Here is a 17,420-nt window from a genome sequence, read left to right on the forward strand (position 1 = left end):
TGCTTAGAATAGTTCCTGGAATGTAAGTGCTTCTATTAAAATGCTTGCTCCTACTATTATCCTCATAATCATTATTTCTTTCACTTAAGAGAAACTGACATTATCCATATCCTTTACCGTGAAATAGCTATATTTTAAACTAAAAACTTAACGACCAAAACTTTAAATAACTGGGACTAGGAAATTTACCCCTAAATTTGGGGTTTTTTTAAATGGCTAGAAAAAAAATAAAGGTACTAAATTCTGGTACTAAGTAACACAGAATCAGTGTTCTAAGTTGTGGTTATTCTAGTTACACATTTAAGCCTTCCACTACATGAAGTAATAGAAAGATACCCTGTATTGAGAGTCAGGAGACCTGTGGCCTACTCTTGACTCTGCCGCCTACTTTCTGTTCACCTTGAACTGGTCATTTCCTCTCAGTTGGCATCATTGTCCTTAATTGTAAGACTAAATTAACTGATTTGACTACTTGTAAAAGTCCACAATTATTTTATGTATTTTGACTTAATGTTTTAATCAGTGTTTTTAATTGAATAGTTTACATTGATAAAACCAATTTAGTTTTTATTTCATAGTCCAAAAATACCTTAAGGCTCAAAGTGAAAGCTTTTATTAGTTAGTTGATGATAAAAATGCAGTGCTCACTAAGAGAACTTAAAAACCATGCACACTTTCACAGTTTCATGAGAAGATTTTGCCTTTGTTTTTGTTTTCCAAATAATTGATTACTTTGGAAAATCACAAACAGTTAGATTTTAAATTTTATTTTATGGCACATATACACAATGTTCTATAATTGAAATCTATCAGTAGTAGTATTTGAACAGTAGGAAGAGTGTTTGGAATAGCATGACTTAGGTTTTTAGATAATATGAATATTTGAGTATCTTTTATATTGGAACATTTATAAGTTTTTTAACCTAATTACTGATACTCAAAGACTGTGTGAATAACCATACCTTTCTCTGTGATGTTTCCCAACTGTTTATGGTCTGCAAGCTGCTTTCATACAGTAACAGCAACAGTACAGTAACAAAGAAAACAAATAAAACCAGAATCAACTAGAAGAAACAAGAGGCTTTGGACATCACTGAGGACTATCATAAGTGAATGAATTGTTTAAATGAGTGAAAGAAAAACAATTAAAAATGAGCAACATAAGGACTGTAACCTGGTGGACACTTAAAGTCTGTTAGGAATTCATTCAGCCACCCTTTGAGTACCAAAACATGGTACTTGTCCTCTAGAAGACACGTGGGCTAGTGGGAATTGATACAATTAATAGTCTGTTGACCTTCAGTTAAAAATCACTAAGTACTACCCAAAAGAATTGAAATGAAACGTGTTCACACAAAAACTTGTACACTAATGTTTGTAGCAGCATTATAACAGCCAAAAAATGAAAACAATCCAAATGTTCAACTGATGAATGGATAAATTAAATGTGATATGTACATCCATACAGTGGAATATTCAGCCATAAAAAGGAATGAAATACTGATGCATGTTACAACATAGATGAATCTTGAAATTATTATGCTAAGTGAAAGAACCCAGACACAAAAGGCCATACATTATATGGTCTCATTTATGTGATATGTCCAGAATAGGCAAATCAGTAGAGATAGAAAATAGATTAATGGTTATCAGAGTTGGGAGGAGGGTAGAATGGGGAGTGACTACTAATGGATACAGAGTTTCTTTGGAGGTGATGAAAATGTTCTAGAAGTAAAAGAGGTGACCATTGCACAACTTTGTGAACATACTAAAAAGCTGAATTGTGCAATTTAAAAGGGTGAATTTTATGGTGTATGAATTATATCTCAAAAAATAATTTTAATGTACCACTCAGAGAGAACTGATGAAAAATACACATAATACTTTATCAGTTTGAAGCCTCTTTTCTTTCAAATAAAGATTCATGAAAAAAATTTTTTTTAATTACTAACTACTGTACTCCTCAAACTTAGAGACTATACGGATCTTATATGGCCCATTTGTACCTGCAGTATTGACTATCTCCCTTTATAATTGATAGGTAAATTCTGTTAATCATCTGTGTTTTTAAAAGCTCGACCAATGTTTTTTGATATGCTCACAGTATCTAGAAAGGATACTAACTATAAATTAAAATAAATAAACATTAGTGTGAGTTCTGAGATCAGAAGATTCAACCTGTGCACAATTGAATAAATTCTTGATTTTATTGATCACTAGGATTAGGAGGAGTTAACCTTTCAGCTTTGTATGCTACTCTCTTCCCTCATTATAAGATATTTTAAAACTACAGTTCAGGGGCTTCCCTGGTGGCTCAGTGGTTAAGAATCTGCCTGCCAATGCAGAGGACACGGGTTTGAGCCCTGGTCCAGGAAGATTCCACAGGCCGCGGAGCAACTAAGCCTGTGCGCCACAGCTACTGAGCCTGCGCTCTAGAGCCCGTGAGCCACAACTACTGAAGCTCGTGCACCTAGAGCCTGTGCTCCACAACAAGAGAAGCCACTGAAATGAGAAGCCCTCGCACTGCAATGAAGAGAAGCCCCACCCCCGCCACAACTAGAGAAAGCCCGCGTGCAGCAACAAAGACCCAGTGCAGCCAAAAATGAACAAATAAATAAATGAAATCTATTTAAAAAATTGGAAGTCTCAAAAAAAAAAATAAGGTTCAGTGTTTCTGATATATGATCCCAATAATATTAATACTGTATGTTCCTGATAAGCTTTTTTTTATTAGTACAATAGTTAGCCAGTTGGTATTTGTCTTTGTGTGTGTGTGTATTTTAATACCTGTGGTTAGATAAACCAAATAATAGCAAATAGAGCAAAAATAGCTCTAGATACAAAACTCTATACTGTACCTCTAAATCTAAATATGATAATACTGTTTTCACATTTATAACTTTTATAAAAGAAAAGAACTTAGGCTCAAATATCATATAAATCTAGGTTCAAATTGTGGCCTTGTCATTTATTTACGATGTGTTCTTGGTCATATTACTAAGCCATTCGAACCTTCAGTTTCCTCTTCTGTCAGTTACATGATAATACATGTGGTTACTGTGGAACATAAGAGATAATGTAAATAAAGCTCATAATACAGTGGCTGGCTTTCTAATTTTTGCTGTCATTATTATTGTTATAATCATTACCATCCTATTCTCAGCTGTTTTTAAGTGCTTAATATTTCATTGTTTCATAAGTTTAATAGAACTATACTGCTCATTCTTATTCAGAGCCACAGGGTCTAGAATTAGCTTTGGTTCCCTCGGAACTGTTGATTTATTCTGATCTTGTTGGAACACTGTTCTGTTTTAGAAAGTCTGAATCAGTCCACTTCTTTCCAGATGTTCTCTTTTACTGTAAAGATATTTAGTATATTGTATTTATTACAAATTAATGCGCAGTGGGCTGTTGCTGAATGAATAATTCAGCATCTTGACCAAGGCTCTTTTAACTTTCTCTGAAATTACTGGCAATATAAGTGAATTCAGTTTTTGTCACAGTGGTAATTTTTGCTGTAACTCCAGATAATAGTATCTTTACTTTTCTTCGTTTTTCATTCATAGTATTAAAAGAAGTTTTGTTCTACAGGTTTTATTTAGTTCAAGATTGTACTAATTATTTTTGTAGCTAGAATTTCATGTTTGTAATTAGCTTAGTCATTTATACTAATTAATTAAAAATACTGTTCTTTTAAATAACTGATAATGTTCTAACTTGGGTGAGAAAACATATTTTTTTGATACTTGAATTCTGTTTATTTTCTGTTTGTATTTTAAGGAGATATTTTACCTTTAAAAATCAAGTCTTTTGTTTATTTTTCTTTTAGCATACCTCCAGATAACCTCTCTATTCAAGAATTTCAAAGAAATGAAAGTATTGATGTTGAGGTGAGGAAGCTATTTAAAAGATTTTCCTGTGACCATTTATGAAAACCAAATAGTAGAAATGTTGAAACTGTAAAATTGCTAAAAAAAAAAAAAAAAAAAAGTAAAGTGATAGGTTGAGCTTGAACCTAAAAGCATTAAAACACAAAGGTTACAGTTTAATTTTTAAAGCACTGACATTTAAAAAATTAATTTCTTATATTTGTTAGCTTTGTGCTGTGTGCGTGTTGTCCAGATACTTAGCTGTGTCCATTTAATAATTTTAAAAAACAGTTGGTTTAGTAAAATAAATCCATCAGTCAGTGAGCATGTATTTGAGAGCATACTTTATAGTTTGACAAATCAGATATTTGTATTTAAATTAATAAGTTGCTCAGATTTTTTATTTTTAACCAGATGTAGAAGTAAATAATGAATGTTTTTTTAAAGAATATATTTTGCTGATTATAACTGGAATTTAAAGAAGTAGTTTTTGGTTATGGATTTTTTTTGTTCGGGGGGGTTATTTTTTCCCTTTAAGTGGGATAAGGGAACTTTTAAATAAAGCAAATCAAATAAATTACATAGAAAGCATAGGCATCCTATCGATATATAGATGCAAAATATTGCCTTTTGTCCCATTGCTATGTTAACTCTTGAAAACTCTCCTCAAACTTTTCTTCTTTCTCTTCAAAAGGCAAAATCACACATTGTATGTTAGAAATAAACTATTTAACAAAAATGAATATAACTTCTTAATGGCGCATTTTTATGGTTCTAAAAGGAGATTTAAATCATGTTCTTAACCCTGTTTTAGATACTTTATTCTAACATGGATACATTTCATATGCTGATTTTTTTCTCCAGAGCTCTCTTTGCATTTATCATGTTGCAGATCAAAATTTATTGAAGTTTTTGTATAGTAAACAGTTTATAGTATTGACTATTTCGTAATAAAGTTATTTACTAAGACAGATGAGGGAAACAGACTTATTATCCTGCATATTAACATTAAAATGGTTGTATACTTCTATTAAGAAAGATTCTTTAACTGATTTTCTTTTAAAATAAAATTTAAATTTTACTCTAGAAATTATCATTTGAGTTAGTCTCTTTCAAGAAAAAAAAATACCTTTGAATTTGCATCTTTTGTTTTAGGTAGTTCAGCTTATCAGCACTGAGATACTACCTTATGCCAATTTTATTCCTAAGGAATTTGTTGGTCAGATAATGACTATGCTTAATAAGGGATCAATACATTCTCAGTCATCTTCATTTACAGGTATGTTATTTCAATATTTATTTTTTTTAATGTTAATAAGTATTGAAGCACTTTTGAAGAAGCTGACTTCTACTAGAAATGTTTACTCCTACAATTGTGGTAAATGTAAACAGGAGAATGGTTAAGAATGTGATATAGAATATTAAGCTTTATGAGGGGAAAACGTGGTAAATATTCTGTGATGAATTAAATTGCAAAGCACTTATGGAATCCACCTAAATCATTGCAGGCTGACATAAATCACCAGTTTTGTGAAGTCATGGATTATTGGGAGGTAATGAATGTGTATTCTGCCACTTAGTAGTTGGTTAAGTGTGTTTTTTTTTTGTTTTGTTTTGTTTTTTGCGGTATGCGGGCCTCTCACTGCTGTGGCCTCTCCTGTTGCGGAGCACAGGCTCCAGACGCGCTGGCCCAGCAGCCATGGCTCTCGTGACCAGCCGCTCCGCGGCATGTGGGATCTTCCCAGACCGCGACACGAATCCGTGTCCCCTGCATCTGCAGGCGGACTCTCAACCACTGCGCCACCAGGGAAGCCCCCTAAGTGTCAGTTTTGTCATCTGTAAAATAAAGATATTAATACCAACCTCTCAGGACTATAATTGCAGAGCTAGTTCATTAAAAAAAAAAAATCCTTAACATTTGTTAGAACTAAGATTTAGTGAATGACCACAATGTGCAGGGTTATGCTAGAATATTAATCTCATCCCTCACAACATTTCTGTGAGGATAGGTTCTACTGTATTACAGAGGGGAAATGGGTTTAGAAAGGTTGAAAATAATTGCCCACAGTCTTAAGCCTGGAGACCAAAGTTCATCCTTAAAAAGAACCACATGCTTCTTTTGATGTACCATATTGGGAGATGAGATGCAAGTTGGTTTTTGCTATTATTTCTTTTTTTTAAACCTATGCTCAAGTGTTAAATGTAATCGTGGCACCATAATGTGATTTTTTTGGTGAGATAATTAAAAAGTTCTAAATTTGTGCCATTCATATCCTTTGTCCCCAGAATTTACTGGAGCTGTGACTAAATTCTACTGAACTGTGGTAAACACTTTAAAGAGCATTTCTATGTACAGTTTGACCACTAGATACTGCTTACTTCACAAACTGGTTCTTTTTCCTAGCCCAGACAGTTTTTAAAATTAATCTGGTAAAGTACAGGTTTGAAAACATTAGCACCTCAGAGAAAAAATTTTGAAGTCCATTTATCTTAATTTAGTCAGCTTTTTATTAAGAATATTTAAAAATTATAGATAATTTTTTTATAAAATACATTTTAAGAACCATGTTTATAATTATATGTAAATATTCTAAGCTAAATAAGGATTACCAAGTTACCATGTATACTTTTCTAGCAGTTTTCTGATGATACCTCTTGCCATTTATAATATTAAATGTACCAAGATAAAGAAGGTACATGTATGTTCTTCCAGTGACTTGACCATTGGACACAAATTTCTCAGCTTTAACTTGGACTTTTCTTTAAACATATACATACAGAGTCTTTCCTGCTAATAAACAAGACCAAGCTATAAACACAGAGGTTCCAGTGATTATTTTTGGTCCCCTGCTCTTAAGTATGATTTGACAGCCACAGCTCACAGGCGTTTGAGGAAATCTTCCAACACAAAAGAGAAAGACCAAAACAAATGAAGAGAGGGTGAAAGAAACTGGTAGGAAAGAGATAAAATGCAGAGCCATAGAAAACATTTATTTAAAAAAATATATAATTAGGATGCTTAAGGAGATAAAAGATTTTACATTCATGAAACAAGAAGAATGATATTAAAATGGAACAATCAGAACACGAAAGAGCTCAAAGAAGCTAAAAATATGATAGCTGAAATATGTTCAATGGAGGGTTGGAAGAAAACATTAAGAAAATATAACCCAGAAGTAGAGCAAAGACAAACAAGTGGACAGTATGAGAAGAAAGAAATAAAATGGATCCGAGGGATCTAACATCTGACAATAGGTCTTCCAGAAAGAGAGAATAGAGAAAAGCTAGGAGAGGAAATTATCAAAGAAACAAACTGAAGATACAATTCTGCAGATTAAAAGTGGTCTCTCAGTACCCAGAATAGTGAAAGAAAAAAGACTCACAATAAGACATGTCATCATGAAATACCAGAATAATAGAAATAAAGAGAAGATGCTAAAAGATTTCAAAAAGAAAAGAAAAAAGTTCAAACACAAAAGAGTTGTATCAAAAGGACATTGCAATTCTCAGCAACACTGGATGCTCAGAGACATTGAGGCTATGGTTTCATAGTCATAAATGGAAAAGATTTTTAACATGGCGTTTTATACCTAGGCCCACTGTTGGCCAAGTGAGGAGTGTAGAATGGTAATTCTCAAATGTCAGTGTGCATTATCCTCACCTGGAGTGAAGTCGTTGCTGGACTGTAACCCCAGAGTTTCTGATTCAGTAGGTCTGGGGTGAGGCATGAGAATTTGCATTTCTAACAAGTTCTCTGGTGGTGCTGATGCTGCTAGGAACCACACTTTGAGTACCACAGTAAAATGACACTTTCAGAAATGTAAGGTCTCAAAATTTTTACTTCCCATTCACTTTCTCAGGTACTACAGAGTATGCCTTGTGAAAACAAAGGAGTAAATCAAAAAAAGGGAAAGCATGAGGTCTAGAAAGTAAGATATAACACAAGAGAGGAAAAAAACAACTCGCAGGGTGAGGCCAAAGACTAGTTCCAGGATATAACTGGACAGTATGTCCAGAGAGCAACTAGTCCAGACTGGAGCAGAGGTCAGGGTCCAGGGAAGATGTTGCCAAGAGAAAAAAAGAAACAGACAGACAAACGGATTATTCCAAGTTTGACCATGTAGAAGATTGTTGAGAGGTACTCTAGTGCTGTAGAAGTGTATAAAAAGACCAAGACAAGACAAATGTTGAAGTGATGAGAGTGGATAGTCTTGCCTTGTTTTTTGACCTTGCAAGGAGGAAAACTGTTTCTGTGTGTGTGTGTGTGTGTGTGTGTGTGTGTGTGTGTGTGTGTGTGTGTGTGTGTGTGTGTGTATGGTATAAGTTTTTCATAGATGCTCTTTATCAGTTAAGGAATTTCCTTCTATTCCTAGTTTGCTAAGAATCGTGTCATTAAGGTGTATTTATTTAACCTTGTATTAACCATCAAACATTGTTAATTCTACAGAAGCAGAGATTGATATTCGTTTGAGAGAAGAATTTTCTAAAATGTGTTTTGAAACACTGCTCCAGTTTTCCTTCAGCAATAAAGTCACAACACCTCAAGAAGGCTACATCTCACGGATGGCACTCTCAGTGCTTCTAAAGAGGTCTCAAGATGTACTACATCGTTATATAGAGGATGAAAGATTAAGTGGTAAATGCCCTCTTCCAAGGTATATGTATATATGTATTTTTTTAATTAAAGAAGGAAATACACTGTCATAGTTATTAATACTTTTAAAAAGCTCTGGAAATCAAGTGTTTTCATAAGTGATCTGAACTTAACCTGAGGCTGTTTATAATTTTATTTATCCCATACAGTGTAAATATTCATAAGTTTTGCTGCAGATATATTACTGTGTTTTATTATGGGGTGCTTTTTCATACTGCTTATGGAGGTTAAGTAATATATGGTATATATACCAAATTACTTATTTTAATTCGAAAAAAATTGAATTCTAAAATATATCTTCTCAAGGATTTCTGGGTAAGGACTTGTGGATCTGTATGAACACATGATCGTGAATCTCTCTAGAGAGAAAATAATAGATAAATCATACTTTATGAACTTCCTAATTTGTTTTACAGTTATTTCTAGGTTTCTCTGTAAGTCATCTAGCCATATCTTAGATCTTCTTTTCATCTAATTTGCTTAATTAAGCCCTTGTACCTAAACTGATTTGCTTCTCATGTAGTCATGCCATGCCAGTTGAAGGGGATCTAGGTCTTTCTGCTAAGCCAAGGCTAATCAAAGTTGGGGTATATATCAGAATTCATCAAAAAATGCAATCATAAATTGCAGTTATGTTGCCAATCTATTTTTTTTTTTGCAGTACGCGGGCCTCTCACTGTTGTGGCCTCTCCCGTTGCGGAGCACAGGCTCCAGATGCGTAGGCTCAGCGGCCATGGCTCTCGGGCCCAGCCGCTGCGCGGCATGTGGGATCTTTCCGGACCGGGGCACGACCCCGTGTCCCCTGCATCGGCAGGTGGACTCTCAACCACCGTGCCACCAGGGAAGCCCCTCCAATCTATTTTTTAATGTGTAAGTTAGAGGTTAAGGCAAAGCAAATGAAGCAAACAGAAAATAATATTGGAAGACAAAGTTATCAAAGAAGCAAACAGAAAATAATATTGGAAGGCAAAGTTATCAAAGTCAGGAAAGAGTTAGGAAAATCATTCCAGGTCCCATCTCATAAGGCAGTAAATCAGTAACCCTAAGTCTTTGTTTACATTCTTATTTACTTAGAATAAATCTCCAGAGTTGAGATTGACCTGTCAAAAGATACAGACATTTTAAAAGGTTTTGATATATATTAAAAATTGCCTGTTAGAGACTTCTATCAGTTTATTTTCTCCCAGGAATATATGACTGTCTTTTCCCTCAATTTTTAGCAGTTTAAAATTATTTGCCACTTTATCACTTATTTTTTCTTTTTAAAAATTTGATGAATGAAGAAATATCCGCTTTTTTTTAAATTTTTCTTTTCTTTTTTTAATTACCAATGCTTATTTGCCATTTGTATTTCTACTTCTAGCATCCACTGTATTTTGAATTTGTAGAACATAAATTATACCTCCTAGTGGATTTTATACAAAAACATTCCAAAGACATGTTAATAATTTGGTTATTGTCATGATTGAAAATTGATTTATTAAAATTGACCTCTGAAGCATACTTGGAAAAGCAGTAATGGAGTTGCCTTGATTGGAATATTTTTATTGGAGTATAAGATATTATTCGATTTCAGAAAGCAGCTTTCCTTCATTTTTTGTGTTTTAAGTGTTTATTGCTTTAAATTGAGTCTTATTTATAGTTGTTATATTGTATCATCCTGTGTTTGATGTAGTATTATTGCATTATTTTCTAAAAAGCTACACTGCAACACAATAAAATATTTGTATACTTAACAAAGGGAGGCTTGAAATAGTACCCTGTCATAGTATTAGGAAAATCTTATCTGTTGAGTGATAACACAGATTCATACCAGGAGTAGGGTGTGGGGGAGGACTATAGAGCAGAAGAGATATATTTCTGCAAGGATAAAGAAAGAAATCAAACTACTCTTGTTGGTCCTTTACTCCAAGTTTATTCTTCATTGCTAATGTCTCCAAACAGTGTCACCTTGGGGTTGATTTTGAGCATATTTCTTATTTGTTGTTTTAGAAAGTTAAATAAGTACTATTGTGATTTTAAAGATACTTTTCACAGCATGATAAAATATGTGAAGGGGGTAATAGTGATCTTTATTTCCCTTTAAGCTTTGGCAAATCTCTTTTAGTACTAATAAGTTAAAAAAAAAAAAAAGAAAAACTGCTGTAGAAGTTTTAAAAGCACATCTTGTACAGTGTTTTAATTTGAAGTAGTTCTATGAAATACCTTACTAATAAATTTAGATTTGCTTGAGTAGATTGCCTCCCCCATTTTAATGTTGATAACTTAGAATAACTATAAATCTTAATTGCACACTGAAGTACATGTTAATGAAATGATTTTCTTTTATAAGAATTTAAAACTAATATTAACTTTGCATTGTTTTGTGTTTAATGTTTTCCAGAGTATGTCTATTTGTATAACTTAGTACAAAACACACATGGCATATCTTGAAATCTTGATGGAAATAATTTCCCATCTTTTTTTTAGGCAACAAGTAACAGAAATCATATTTGTCTTAAAAGCAGTCAGTACTCTCATTGATTCACTTAAGAAAACTCAGCCTGAGAATGGTAAGTGCTTGGAAACTCAGTTATTCTAAATTTATAACATTTATGTTCTATTTGTATTGTATTTTTATACTACTATTAAGTTAACTGAGTTTTAGGAGCATAACAGCTATAAGACATTTTTCTCCAGACCTTATGACAACAAAGCAGCAAGTCCATTAGGATATCAATTAAGTAAAATTACTTTGTAATGTTTTCTTTATTTTAAGCAAATTTTCCTGACTTTTTTCCCCCCAGCTTTGAGATGTGGTTGACATACAACCGTGTATAAGTTGAAGGTATACAACTTGTTGATTTGATACCTTTTTATATTGCAATATGTTTACCATGGAAGTGTTAGCTAACACCTCCATCATGTCACACAATTACCATTCCTTGTCTGTGCTGAGAACATTTTAAGATCTACTCTCTTAGCAACTTGCAAGTATATAACACAGTATTATTAACTGTAATCACCATGCTGTATACTAAATCCCTGGAATTTATTCATCTTATACCTGGAAGTTTGTACCCTTTGACCAACATCTACCCATTTCCCTGACCCTCCCAGAATTGGCAACCACCATTCTACCCTCTGTTTCTAGGAGTTCAGCTTTTTTAGATTCCACATATAAGCAATATCATAATATAGTATTTGTCTTTCTCTATGTGACATTTCACTTAACATAATGCCCTCAGGTCTATCCCATTGTCTCAAAAGGCAGGATTTTCCTCTTTCTCACGGGTGAATAATATTTTGTTGTGTGTGTGTGTATATGTGTGTTTACAAATACATATAAATATACATATACACATGTAGCACATCATTATCCATTCATCCATTAATGGACACTTAGGTTGTTTCTATGTCTTGGCTATTGTGAGTAATGCTACAATGAACATTGGGAGTGCGGTTATCTCTTTGAGATCCTGTTTCCTTTTTCTTTGGACATATGCCTAGAAGTGGAGTTGCTGGATCATATCGTAGTTCTATTTTTAATTTTTTGAGGAAACGCTATACAGTTTTTCATGGTGGTTGTACTAAATTACATTCCCATGCACAGGGCACAAGGCTTCCCTTTTCTCCACATCCTTGCTAACACTTAATGTTTCTTCTTTTTTTGATGGCACCATTCAAACAGGTTTGAAGTGATACCTCCTTGTGGTTTATTATTATTTTATTTATCGAGTACGATTGGTTTATAACATTATATGTTTCATGTGTACAACATTATATTTTTACTTGTGTATATACTACACTACTGTGCTCACCACCAAAAGTTTAGTTTTTATCCATCACCATACAGGTGTCCCCCTTTATCCATTTCACCCTCCCCCATCTCCCTTCCCTTCTGGTAACCACTACTCTGTTCTCTGTATCTATGTGTTTGTTTTTATTTGGTTTGGTTTGTTTATTATTTTTTTTAAAAAATATTCCACATATGGGTGAAATCATACAGTATTTGTCTTTCTCCATCTGACTTATTTTGCTTAGCATAATACCCTCAAGTTCCATCATGCTGTTGCAAATGGCAAGATTTCCTTCTTTTTTATGGCTGAGTAGTAGTATCCCATTGTATATATATGTATATATGTGTGTGTGTGTGTGTGTATAGAGCATTGTCTTTAGCCATTAATCCATTGATGTTTCCATTTCTTGGCTATTGTAAATAATGCTATGATGACCATGGGATGCATGTATCTTTTCAGATTAGGATTTTCATATTCTTCAGATAAATGCCCAGAAGTGTAATTGCTGGATCATATGGTAGTTCTAGTCTTAATTTTTTGAGGAACCTCCATACTGTTTTCCATAGTGGCTACACAAATTTACATTTTCACTGACATTGTATAAGTATTCCCTTTCCCCCCCACATTCTAACATTTGTTATTTTCTTGCCTTTTCAATAGTAGTCATTCTAATGGGCATGAGGTTATATTTCATTGTGGTTTTGATTTGCATCTCCGTAATGATTAGTCATGTTGAGAATCTTTTCATGTGCCTATGGCCATCTGTATGTCTTTTTTTTTTTTAATAAATTTATTTATTTTATTTATTTATTTTTTGGCTGCATTGGGTCTTCATTGCTGCACGCAGGCTTTCTCTAGTTGGGTTGAGCGGGGGCTGCTCTTCGTTGAGGTGCACAGGCTTCCACTGTGATGGCTTCTCTTGTTGCGGAGCACAGGCTCTCGGTACGCGGGCTTCAGTAGTTGCAGCACGCAGGCTCAGTAGTTGTGGCACACGTGCTTAGTTGCTGCAGCCTGTGGAATCTTCCCAGACCAGGGCTCGAACCCGTGTCCCCTGCATTGGCAGGTGGATTCTTAACCACTGTGCCACCAGGGAAGCCCCATCTATATGTCTTTTTTGGAAAAATGTCTATTCAGATCCTCTGCCCATTTTTTAATAGAGTTGTTTGTTTTTTTGTTGTTGAGTTGTATAAGTTCTTTATGTATTTTGGATATTAACCCCTTATCAGATATAATGATTTGCAAATATCTTCTTCCATTTGGTAGGTAATCTTTTCATTTTGTTGACAGTTTCCTTTACTGTGCAGAAGCTTTTTAGTTTGATACACTCTCATTTATTTATTTTTGCTTTTCTTACCCTTGCCTGGGGAGATATATCCAGAAAGATATTTCTAAGACCAGTGTGAATGAGTGTACTGCCTATGTTTTTGTCTAGGATTTTTATGGTTTCAGGTCTTACATTCAAGTCTTTAATCCATTTTGAGTTGATTTTTGTGTCTGGTGTAAGATAAGTAATATAGTGGTCTAGTTTTATTCTTTTGCGTCTGGCTGTCCAGTTCTCCCAACGCCTCTTATTGAAGACACTGTCTTTTCTCCACTGTATGTTCTTTGTTCTTTTGATGTAAATTAATTTTCCATATATGTGTGGGTTTATTTCTAGGCTCTCAACTGAATTCCATTGATCTGTGTGTCTGTTTTGCTGGCAATACCAGGATGTTTTGATTGCTACAGTTTTGTAGTATAATTTGAAAACAGGGAGTGTGATACCTACAGCTTTGTTCTTTTTTTCTCAGGATTGCTTTGCTCTTCAGGGTCTTTTGTGGTTCCATATAAATTTTAGGATTTTTTTGTTCTATTTCTGTGAAAAATATCATTGGGATTTTGATAGGGATTACATTGACTCTGTAGATTGCTTTAGGTAATATGGACATTTTAACAATGTTAATTCTTCCAGTCCATGAGTATGGAATATCTTTCTATTCCTTTGCATCTTCTTCAGTTTCTTTCACCAGTGTCTTATAGTTTTCAGTGTACAGGTTCTTTCACCTCCTTGGTTAAATTTGTTCCTAGGTATTTTATTCTTTTTGCTGCGATTGTAAATGAGACTGTTTTCCTGATTTCTCTTTCTGATAGTTTGTTGCTAGTGTACAGAATGCAACAGATTTTGTATGTTGATTTCATACCCTGAAACTTTAATATATTCATTTATTATTCCTGACAGTTTTTTGGTGGAGTCTTTAGGATTTCTATATATAAAATCATGTCATCCAGAAATAGTGATAGTTTTATGTCTTCCTTTCCAATTTTGATGCCTTTTATTTCTTTCTCTTGCCTAATTGCTTTGGTTAGGACTTCCAATACCATGTTGAATAAGAGTGGTGAGAGTGGGTATTCTTGTCCTTTTCCTGATCTTAGAGAGATGGCTTTCAATATTTCACCACTGTGTATGATGTTAGCTGTGGGTTTGTCATACAGCTTTTATTATTGTTGAGGTACAGTCCTCTATATCCATTTTATTGAGAGTTTTTATTAGAAAAATAGGCATTGAATCTTGTCAAATGCTTTTCCTGTATCTGTTGAGCTGATCATAAGGCTTTTATCCATTTTGTTAATGTGGTGTATCATGTTGATTAATTTGCAGTTGAAATTAATTTGTATCTCTGGAATAAATCCCGCTTAATGATTGTGTATGATCCTTTCAACTTATTGTTGAGTTCAGTTTGCTAATATTTTGTTGACAGTGTTTGCATTTATGTTCAACAGACATATTGGCTTGCAGTTTTCTTTTTTCTTTTTGTCCTTATTTGATTTTGGTATCAGGGTAATGGCGGCCTTGTAAAATGAGTTAGGAAGCATTCCCTCCCCTTCTATTTTTTGGAAGAATTTAGGAAGCATTAGTATTAAATTTTCTTTGACTGTTTAGTAGAATTCACCTGTGAAGCCATCTGGCCCTGGATTTTTGTTTTTTTATGAGGTTTTTTATTACCGTTTCAGTCCCCTTGCTAGTGATCAGTCTATTCGGATTTCCTGTTTCTTCATGATTCAGTCTTGGAAGATTGTATGATTCTGAGAATTTATCCATTTCATCTACGTTGTCCATTTTGTTGGCATATAGCTGTTCATAGTATTCTCATAATGTTTTCTATTTTTGTGGTATCTGTTATTTCTCTTTTTTTTTTTTTTTTAATTTTTTTGGCCATGCTGCATGGTATGCGGAATCTTAGTTCCCCAACCAGGGATCAGGCTCATGCCCCCTGCAGTGGAAGCACAGAGCCTTAACCACTGGACCACCAGGGAAGTCCATCTCCTCTTTTGTTTTTGATTTTATTCATCTAAGCCTTCTCTTTTTTCCTCAGTGAGTCTAGCTAAAGGTTTCTCAGTTTTATTGCTCTTTTTTAAGAAGCAGCTCTTAGTTTTATTGATCTTTGCTATTGTCTTTTTAGTCTCTATTTCAGTTATTTCTGCTCTGCTGTTTATTATTTCCTTTCTTCCACTGACTTTGGGCTTCATTTGTCCTTTTCTAGTTCCTTTAGGTGTAAGGTTAGATTTTTTGAGATTTTTGTTGTTTCTTGAGGCAGGCCTGTATTGCTATAAACTTCCCCATAAATACCACTTTTGCTGCATCCCATAGATTTTGGAATGTTGTATTTTTGTTTCCATTTGTCTTCAGGTGTTTTTAAAATTTATCCTTTGCTTTCTTCATTGACCCAATAGTTGTTCAGTAGCATGTTTCTTTAGTTTCCACATATTTGTGATTTTTTTCCAGCTTTCTTTTTGTAGTTGATTTCTAGTGTCATACCATTTGTGATCAGAAAAGATGTTTGATATGGTTTCAGTCTTCTTAAATTTATTGAGACTTGTACCCCAACATATGGTCTGTCCTTAATAATGTTCCATGTGCACTTGAGAAGAATGTGTATTCTGGTGCATTTGGGTGGCATGTTCTCTATAAATCTATCAAGCCCATCTGGTCTAATGTTTCATTGAAGGCCACTGTTTATTTGTTGACTTTCGGTCTGAATGATCTATCCATTGCTATAAGTGAGGTGTTAAAGTCACCTACTATTACTGTGTTGCTGTCAGTTTCTCCCTTTAGATGTATTAATAATTGCTTTATATATTTTGGTGCTTTTATGTTAGGTACATACATATTAACTGTTAGGTACATATATATTAACTGTTATGTCTTCTTGATGAATTTTCCCCTTTATCATTATATAGTATTCATCTTTGTCTCTTGTTACCTTTTTTGGCTTGAAGTGTATTTTGTCCGATATGAGTATGGGTACATCCACTTTCTTTTGGCTGTCATGTGCTTGAAGTATCATCTTCCATCCCTTCATTTTGAGCCTGTGTTTGTCTTCAGAGCTGACATGAGTCTCCTGGAGACAGCATGTACTTGGGCCTTATTTTTTAATCCATCCAACCAGTCTATGTCTTTTGATTGGTGAATTCAATCCATTTACATTTAGGGTGATTATTGATGGATGAGTACTGAGTACTGCCACTTTATCTTTTGTTTTCTGGTTGGTCTATATCTCCATTGTTTCTCTTTCCTTGTGTTTCTGCCAGTTTCATTTGTTGGGTTTTTTATGATGTTTTTATCAGTTTTCTCCTTTTTTATGTTTTGAATCTCTGCTCTAGATTTATATTTTGTGTTTACCTTGATGTTTATGACATGTCTCATAGATGAAATATTTCTTTTTCTGCTGATAGCATGTTATTTGCCTATACGGGTTCTGTCCTTTTCCTATTCCCCTTTTGTGTTTTTTGTTGTCTCAAATTATCCTTTTTTATGTTGTGATTTTGTTACTAAATTAAAATAGTTATAGTTATTTTTTACTGCTTTTTCCCCTTTAACCTTCATGCTATAATTAAGTATTTAAAAGATTTTGTCTGTATTATCACCTTATTCAATGTTTTGTGTACTTTTACCTCTTTCAAGTAGAAGAGCTCCTTTCAACATTTCTTCTAAGGCAGGTCTGCAGGTCTTTGTTGATGAACTCCCTCAGCTTGTTTGTCTGGGAAAGGCTTTATTTCTCCTTCATATCTGAAGGATAACTTTGCTGGATAGAGTATGCTTGGCTGATAGTTTTTAATCTTTCAACATTTTGAGTATGT

General features: G+C 33.9%; 1 protein-coding gene across 3 annotated transcripts in view; it reads left to right on the forward strand.

The window, feature by feature from the left end:
- MON2 (MON2 homolog, regulator of endosome-to-Golgi trafficking) overlaps nucleotides 1–17,420 on the forward strand; it is a 122,255-nt gene that overhangs the window by 93,611 nt on the left and 11,224 nt on the right. For all 3 annotated transcript variants that reach the window (XM_060025142.1, XM_060025143.1, XM_060025144.2), the window contains 4 exons: nucleotides 3,830–3,890; nucleotides 5,025–5,148; nucleotides 8,317–8,524; nucleotides 10,993–11,075. In XM_060025142.1, the coding sequence (XP_059881125.1) occupies nucleotides 3,830–3,890; nucleotides 5,025–5,148; nucleotides 8,317–8,524; nucleotides 10,993–11,075 (476 nt within the window). The remainder of the gene's footprint in view (nucleotides 1–3,829; nucleotides 3,891–5,024; nucleotides 5,149–8,316; nucleotides 8,525–10,992; nucleotides 11,076–17,420) is intronic.

This window comes from Delphinus delphis, chromosome 11, assembly GCF_949987515.2.
Source record: "Delphinus delphis chromosome 11, mDelDel1.2, whole genome shotgun sequence".
Taxonomy (NCBI): domain Eukaryota; kingdom Metazoa; phylum Chordata; class Mammalia; order Artiodactyla; family Delphinidae; genus Delphinus; species Delphinus delphis.